At 36.2% G+C, this 9,246-nt stretch overlaps 1 protein-coding gene across 1 annotated transcript; it reads left to right on the forward strand.

Annotated features, from left to right (window-relative positions):
* Nucleotides 1-431: 431 nt before the first annotated feature.
* LOC113869326 lies at nucleotides 432-1,142 on the forward strand. The gene has a single exon (XM_027505598.1). The coding sequence runs from the start codon at nucleotides 432-434 to the stop codon at nucleotides 1,140-1,142; it is 711 nt and encodes a 236-aa protein (XP_027361399.1).
* Nucleotides 1,143-9,246: the final 8,104 nt, after the last annotated feature.

Here is a 9,246-nt window from a genome sequence, read left to right on the forward strand (position 1 = left end):
GGTTCGTAGTAACTATGCGCAAGACTGGATGACTTTGGTCTGTCCTGGAGTGTTTACTATGGACTCAAAGTAGCTACGCGTAACACTACTTCAAACTAGAGTCTCTATAGTGTCTACTATGGAATCAGAGTGATCACTTTGGTCTACCCTTTGGATCTAGCTTGCTGTAGTGTCCACTATGGAATTCAAAGTGGTCACTTTTAACTCAAACTTTCTCAAAGGCTAGAAATTCATGAAATAAACCTAGAAATTCCTGCACAATTATTCAAATGATCAAAATTACAAATTATTTCTATGTAAATCAATGTAAATTAACCAAAAATTAAGAAACCTATGATATTTGACCAAAATGATGTTTTTATGTTATTTACACTTCCTAAGTCTACTTTTTCTATTAAGGAACACTAAAAAGACAAGTAAAAATCCAATATATGCGAATTTATCACCCACAGGCTGATGTTAGAGTTTGCTTCTCGTGCCAGCAGCTAGGGCACCTTGCTAAGGACTATCCTACGCCTAGTGGGGCAGTTTCGTCTTCTGCTAGCGCCTTGCATGCTGTGAGGCCTAAAGCGGCTAGAGCTTCAACGACAACCAGATCGATAGCAGAGAGACGTGTATTCACTACTTCTGCATTAGAGGCAACCCAGGCGACGGATCTCATTCAAGGGACAGCGGTAGTGGCAGGTATTGAGGGACGAAGGTACAAAGTAAATCTTATTTGTATCCCGATGTCAGGGTTAAATGTAATCCTGAGTATGGATTGGCTAACTGCCAATCGTGTGCTAATTGATTGTGGCCTGAGGTTTTTAATCTTTCCAGAGGAGCAAAGCTGTGTTGAATTGATTTCTACTCGCCAAGTAGAAACATCCTTAGGCGAGAAAGTATCTTGTTTTGTTTTGTTGGGTGTTATGAATGTAGAAACTAAGCAAAGCCTTCAGTCAATACCAATAGTACGGAAATTCCTGGAGATCTTCCTAAAGGATATTCCTGGAATACCTTCACGTAGAGAAGTGAAGTTTGCTATAGATTTGATTCTTGGAGCTGAGCCAGTGTCTGTAGCACCGAAAGAGTTAATGGAGCTTAAGGAGCAGATTGAGGATCTAATGTGGAAACAGATGATTAGGCCGAGTGTATCACCTTAGGGAGCACCAGTTCTCTTGGTGAAAAAGAAGGACGGAAGTTCTAGATTATGTGTTGATTATCGCAAGTTGAATAAGTTGACAATTAAGAATAAGTACCCATTGCCGCGGATCGACGATTTGATGGACCAACTGAGAGGTGCTAAGATATTCTCTAAGATTGATTTAAAGTCTGGATACCATCAGATCTGAGTGAAAGATGAAGATATTCCTAAGACTGCTTTTCACACTAGATATGGCCATTATGAGTATATAGTGATGCCTTTTGGAGTCACAAAAATGCTCCAGCTGTATTTATGGATTACATGAATCAGATCTTTAGACCTTTTTTTGGATCAGTTTGTGGTAGTCTTTATTGACTATATTTTGATTTATTCTAGTTCGTTAGAGGAACATGTAGAGTATTTGAGGACGGTACTTAGTGTTTTAAAGGAGAAACAGTTGTATGCTAAATTGCCTAAGTGTGAGTTTTGGCTAGAGGAAGTGAAGTTCCTTGGTCATGTTATTTCAGCTAAGGGAATTGCAATTGATCCTTCCAAAGTTAAAGCGATATTGTAGTGGGAAAGGCCACAGATAGCCACAAAGATTCGTAGTTTTGTGGGCCTAGCAGGTTACTACTGGAGATTTATAAAGGGATTTGTGAATATAGCTGCACCATTGAAATGGTTAACTCGCTGTGATCAACCCTTTGTATGAACTGAGGAATGAACAAAGTTTTAATGAGTTGAATCAAACACTAACTTCCTCTCTAGTGTTGATTCTCCCTGATACTAGTCGACCGTTTGAGGTGTATTGTGATGCTTCCCATCAGGGATTGGGATGTGTTGATGCAAGATAAAAGAGTGGTAGCTTATGCATCTCGCCAATTGCGAACTCATGAGCGAAATTACTCGATCCATGACCTTGAGTTAGCTGCTATAATCTTTGCTCTGAAGGTGTGGCAACACTATCTTTATGGAGCTCAGTTTAATGTGTATAGTGATCACAAGAGTTTAAAGTATTTGTTTAATCAGTGAGAGTTAAATATGAGGCAAAGGCGTTGGATGAAATTCCTTAAGGATTATGATTTTTAGCTCTAATACCATCTAGGAAAAGCTAATGTGGTAGCCAATTCATTAAGTAGGAATGTGGTTCAGGCATTCTCCTTAAGAATTAGTGAAACTCTTTTGGTAGAATAATTTTGAGACTTGAACATACATGTGGACTTAACACCTAAAACGATTAGTTGCGGCCGAATTGTGGTGACTAACAATTTCTTATAGGAAATTAAAGACAAACAACTGTGGGATCCGATGTTATGTCGGATTGTATTTCTCTTGGGGACAGATAAGACAAAGGGTTTTAGTGAAGGTGTTGATGGTATTCTCATATGCCAAGGTCGAGTTTGTGTCCTTAGAGATGTTGAATTAAAGAGAGCAATTCTAGAAGAAGGACATAAGGGTAGTCTCAACATTCATCCTGGTGTTACCAAGATGTATCATTTTGAGTAAATATCATAGGTTTATTAATTTTTGGTTAATTTGCATTTAATTACATAGATATAGATTGCAATTTTAATTATCTTGATAATTTTGCAGAGTCCCCAAGTTAATTCTGAGATATCTTGGCCCTTAGATGAAAGTTCCCCAAAGTAGCCACTTTTAGGAGCAAAAGTGGCAACTACAGCAAGTCTAGGCATTAAAGGTTCCAAAGTAGCCACTTTCAAATCCAAAAGTGGCAACTCTAGAGAGCTCTAGGGACGCCATTTTGGAAGCATTTTGAGCATGGCCACTATTGCCTTTCAAAGTGGCTACGCGCATCCAAAGTAGCCACTTTCAAGTCCAATAGTAGCAACTCCAGGAAGCCTAGGACGCCACTTTCGGAAGCATGTTGCGTGTAGCCACTATTGCCTTTCAAAGTGGCTACGCGCATCCAAAGTTGCCACTTTCAAGTCCAATAGTGGCAACTCCAGAGAATTGACAAACTTACGTGAATTGCGCGTGGACACTCTTTTGGCCCAAAGTGGACACTTTCAAAGCAAAAAGTGGACACTTTGCTGACATGGCATCCAATATAAATAGGTTTTAGGAATTAGGGTACGGGACTTTTGACACTTTACACATTTTTCCTTTGCCAAATTTAGAGATTTTCCCAGAACATTGGAGTCTTGGGTGACAGCCAAGGGTCCTCTATAGGTTTTAATTTCCAATTTCCCTTTTGATTTTTGTTGAATTTACATTAATGCTGCTTACGTTCTTATATTTCTTTCTTTCATTTGTGAAGCCCATCTACATGGAGGGCTAAACTTCCTTGTAATTCCTAGTCAATGCACATGAATCTTGCATTCTTGGGATTAATTGCAATACAAATCTTTCTTTCCTTGAATTTATTGACCCCAATCTTTGAATGAAATGGAATTTGCATGAAGGGAACATTGCTTAATCAACCCTAAATTACCCAACGAAATTCTAATTCAAAATTGCTTAATTTTGATTAATCTTTTAGGTTGCTTAATCTTAGGGATAGAGATTGGAGCCCATTAAGATGCTTAATTTTAATTGGGATGTTAAAGTTAATTTTCGCTTGTTAGATTAACTTAATTCAAGAGAAAGAAAGGGGATTATTGAATCATTTGAAAGAATAATGATGGAACTCATTGATTGACTAGGAATTACTCATTTTAATTGATTGAATTTCACTAGTTTACATTATGCTCTTGATTAAAATCTGGAAATTGACAAACCTCCCCCTAATTTACTTGCTTTAAAATATATGTTCACACTTGTTCGATGTATGTTCCCAACCAAAAATTCCTTGGAGAGGACCTAGGACAACACCCTAGTACTGCATTTATTTCTTTGCATATTTGATGAGGATTAACGACAATCTTTTGCATGACGAGTAGCTAAATTCGTTTCATCAGCTGCATCATGCTGAAATATATGTTTTGCATCATTATAGAGCCGAGTTACATGTTTAAGTGGGTAGATGTGTAACGGTAAGTTCATGCTGAGCTATTGTGCTGTGCTGTCTAGATCCAGATACTAGAATGGGTCACTCCCGGACCGGCTTGGTTCCTTTTGGTTTACTTAGGCTGTGAAACTAGTTGGAAACCATTTTCATGTTGTGCATTAGATGGGCTGGAAATGCATGGGCTATTGCTGTGAGAAATATTTTTCTCTATATATATGATTTTATTTATTTTTGTAAGCTCACCCTTGCATTTCTTTCTATGTCGTTGTGTGCGTGTGTAATGTGATGATCGTACGGTGATACGTAGCAGGTGTAGCAGGTGTTGCATCTACTTCACAAGCTGAGGGGCCAGTGGAGAAATGTTAGAAGCTGGAGTCGAGTAATTTTGCATCAAAGTCATTTTTCCTTATATTTTGAGACCTAATGTAGAGAGAGCTCTATAGTATAATGTTGTGTATTTTGAATATTATAAACTAAATGTAATATTATGTCGTTCTATTGGATATTTGATGTAAGAAACTTTGTTTTACTTTGAATGAGAAGTGAAGTTTATACTTATATTCTCTATTATTTATCTATCTTAAATAAGTATATGGTGTAGAAACAATGTTCTCGGTTCCTTATAAAAAGAGTCGTGACACAATCCAATACTCAAAGTTCAGATCCAAAATCAATTCAACACTTCCATTTCAGATCCACAATCCCTAACTACAAAGAGTTTAAGCAACTATTCCAATCTTATGAACTTAGCTCGGAATTTCCTTCAAAAAATATTATTGAATAATTAATTTCTACAAAGAAAATTCATAAAATCTAAACTTCTATGTATTTAAAGAAGACTTTGAACATTCTATTATTTTTATGAGTTTTTCAGCTTTTTCCAACATGTTTTCTTTATCAAATGTATTAAAACTAAAGTAAAATACTGGTAAAATATGGATTTATCAACAGGCAAATGACAAGCCTTACCATAAACCAGCTGAAATGGAGTCAACCCAATTGACATTTTAAATGTTGTTCTATATGCCCGTAGGGTGTCATCTAGCTTTATAGACCAATCTTTTCTTGAACTAGCCATAGTTTTCTCCAGGATCTTTTCAATTCTCTATTGGAGACCTCAGCTTGGCCTTTGGTCTGAGGGTGGTATGGTGTAGTCACTCTATGCTTCACTCTATAATGCTCAAGCAATTTTCTCAGTTGAATATTACAAAAATGTGATCTACCATCACTAATGAGCACTCTTGGATCACCAAACCTACAAAATACATTTTTCTTCAAGAACTTGATAACAGTCTTAGCATCAGCCTTCTGAGTAGCACTAGCTTCTACCTATTTTGACATATAATCCACAGTCACAAGTATATATTCATTTGAGTATGAAAAAGGAAGTGGACCAACAAAATCAATCCCCCAACAGTCAAATAGTTCAACCTCAAGGATCGTCTGTAAAGGTAACTCATGCCTTTTCAAAATTTCACTTGTTCTTTGGCATTTGTCAAAACTCTTGTAATGCTCATGAGCATCCTTGAAGATAGATGGCCAATAGAATCTACTTGCAACACCTTGGTAGCTATGCGCTCACCATTGTAGTGACCACCATATGGAGAATTATGGCAGTGCCATAAGATATCCTTGCGTTCACTCCTTGATACATACCTTCTTAGTAAATCATCAGCTCCAATCTTGAATAAGTAAGGGTCATCCTAGACATAGAAGTTAGAGTCTTTGAAGAATTTCTTTCTCTGGTGCCAGTTGTAATCCTCAGGAATGACTCTTGTTGCCTTGTAATTTGCAGCAAACCAGGGTCTTTCACTCACAGCAAACAATTTTTCATCTGAGAACTCTTCCAAGACATCACCTTCTTGACTGGTCACCTGTTCATTTACAAGTCTTGATAAGTGGTCAGCAACATGATTCTCACACCTTTTTTGGTCTTTGATATCCAAATCAAATTATTGTAATAATAGGATCCACTGGATCAACCTGGGCTTAGAGTCTGATTTTGTCAACAAGTACTCTATAGCTGCATGGCCATTGTACACAGTAATTTTTGAACTAATAAGGCAAGAAGAAAATTTTTCAAGTGCATATACTATAGCAAGTAACTCTTTCTCAGTTGTTGCATAATTCAGTTGAATTTCATTTAACACTTTACTTGCATAGTGTATGATATGAAAAATTTTATCCTTCCTTTGACTTAAAGCAGCTCCTATTGCAAAATCACTAGCATCACACATAACTTCAAAATCATATTTCCAATCTAGTGCTTTGATTATGGGAGCTGAAACAAGATTTTTCTTTAACAATTCAAAAGCTTTTAAACAATCATCATCAAAATCAAATTTAATGCTTTTGAGAATAAGGTTACTAAGAGACTTAGCTATCTTGGAGAAGTCTTTGATGAATCTTTTATAAAAGCCTATATGCCCCAAGAAGCTCCTGATTCCCTTGACATTGGTTGGTGGTGGGAGCTTAGGAATAACCTCCACTTTGGCTGGATCAACCTCTATTCCTCTTACTGAGATTTTATGCCCCAATACAATTCCTTCAGTCACCATAAAGTGACACTTCTCCCAGTTGAGTACCAAGTTTATCTCCACACACCGCTTTAGTACAGTGTCAAGATTTTTCAAGCAAACATCATATGAGGATCCAAATACACAGAAATCGTCCATAAACACTTCAATGCTTTTCTCAAGTAAATATAAAAAAAAAAAATAGCTAGTATGCATCTCTGAAATGTGGTTGGTGCATTACACAACCAAATGGCATTCTTCTTTAAGCAAAGACACTAAATGGACAAGTGAAAGTTGTCTTCTCCTGGTCTTGAGGATCTACTGCTATCTGATTGTATCCAGAATAACCATCTAGGAAACAATAGTATGACTGATCAACCAATCTCTCAAGCATCTGGTCCATGAATGGTAGGAGAAACTGATCCTTCCTAGTGACCTAGTTGAGCTTCCTATAGTCTATACACATCTGCCACCCTGTCACTGTCCTGGTTGGAATTAGTTCATTTTTCTCATTTTTCATAACTGTCATACCTCCCTTTTTTAGGAACAACTTGGTCCAGACTGACCCAAGCACTATCTAAAATAGGTTAGATCATACCATCTTCTAACAGCTTTACTACCTTTTTTCTCACTACCTCATTCATGGTTGGATTCAGGCATCTTTGAGTTTGGGCTACTGCCTTATAATCCTGCTCCATGTGTATCTTATACATACAATATGAAGGACTGATTCTCTTCAAATCTGCTAAAATCCACTCCGACAATGGCGCCAAAAACTTGTTTAGAGGGCAAGTGTGCCCATCGAGAAGTAATAAAGGGTTCCTAAATTAAGTTCCTGAAATATCGTCCTACAAGGATTGTTTTTCAATTACTAAGAATTTCCTAATTCAATTGTTTAATGTCCAAAGGTACGAGATTAATTAAAAATAAAAATTTATAAAATCAATTATAAAACTAAGAGCAAGGAATACAATGCACATGTTGGTTAAATTTTTCGGAGAGGAACCTAGAGCATATGGGTTTTCTCATTCAATCCTTTATGTTATTTTTCTGTTTAACTCTAAATCCGATTTCCTTATGATTACCAATCATTCATACGAATACTATTAATACTCAATGGCCATGCAATATTAATATTCTTTTCTGTAAATTAACATCCTCAATGATCATGCAAGACATCAATTTAAGAAAGCTTAAGGAACCTATGAACTTGTTAATTTAATAACGATTAGAAGAGAAATATTAGACTTAGTTAATCATGAAATGGAAATCAAATTTAGATTCAAATGTCAAAACTCCATAAATTCATGAACAATAGTTCCCATAGCCCTAGCTATGGACTTAGTTACTCCTGCTAAAGAAAAGAACTAAAACAATCATAAACAAAGCCATAATCAAAAGAAATATCAAACTAGAGTATGAGATGTGTTCCTGGTCTTCAAGTACGATCGTTTGAAGCTCTAAGTCTCGCCAAGCGTGTGCCAAGGATCCCGTGCAAGAGAGACAAGATCAGATGTATTCTACAGCCAAAGCCAAGATAAAAATGGTCCCCTTTACGATGCCTGAAATCTCTTTTTAATAGGGTTTGAAAACCCTAAAGACTCTTGATAATTGGGCTTCTCACAAATGAGCACGGTTGTGCAAGGCCTTAAGCACGACCGTGCATGGGCTTGAAGCACCTCATGCTTGTTGAAAGGGTCTGGGCGTGCTGACTGCTGCGAAGCTCTACTCTTCTATCAATTTGGGCCCAAAACACTCCCAAAGTATACTTACGGCATCTTTATACCAAACTGCATAATTAATATATAAATTAGTGTAAAACTCAAATAAAATAATGGTCAAATATGAATATATGGACTGTAAAAGAAGGCCTAATTACAGACTTATCAACTTCCTCTTACTTATCTGTTTGTTTGTCCTCAAGCAAAGTGCTGGTTAAGTGAATAATATAATAACTTAAAACATAATACCATGCACGGAACCCGAAACAACAGAGATAAAGAGAGCAACAAGAGTAATATCAATGAGCATAAGGAATCAAAAGGATTCCCAATTAGAATCTTATAATTCCATACTTTTCACTCAAACGTCAAACTAAGGTACTCTACTTTCGTCTCTCACTAAGGGACAAAATGAGACATCACTCAGTTCTCCTAAAGAAAAGTGTACTACTATAGGCTTGACTATAAACCGACTCTCCACTAAATAAACTAAATGCAAATCAAAATCATGAGGTCTTTTTTAGGTTATAATGTGGCCAAGGAGTTATAATAATTGAGGTGAGATAAATGAAAGGAAAGGGATATATAAAAGGGTAATAAATTATAAAAATTATAAACATTCCCTAAGTTTACAAATGAAGCTGTTGGAGTAATTTTTATATTTTTGTATATAAACAATATCTTTACTCCTCTCTCCTTTCAATCATATATAACCTTTTTTCTTTTCTTTTCTTTTTCTATATTTCATTTTCTTTTTCATACTTTCTTTCTTTCTTTTTGCACATGAGAGATATAGAGGAGAATTAATCAAACAATTCAACAACTCAATTGCTCCATTAATAAACTCAAGGTCATCAAAATATTTTATAAATTTAATGCAAGGGACTAAGAAAATCAATAAAGCTCAAAGTGGACAAC

Source organism: Abrus precatorius, unplaced genomic scaffold (assembly GCF_003935025.1).
Source record: "Abrus precatorius isolate BTA unplaced genomic scaffold, Abrus_2018 Scaffold6, whole genome shotgun sequence".
NCBI classification, from domain to species: Eukaryota; Viridiplantae; Streptophyta; class Magnoliopsida; order Fabales; family Fabaceae; genus Abrus; species Abrus precatorius.

What these genes read in the sequence shown, in the direction of transcription:
- LOC113869326 (XM_027505598.1), top strand. Translation starts at nt 432, where the DNA reads ATGCGAATTTATCACCCACAGGCTGATGTTAGAGTTTGCTTCTCGTGC.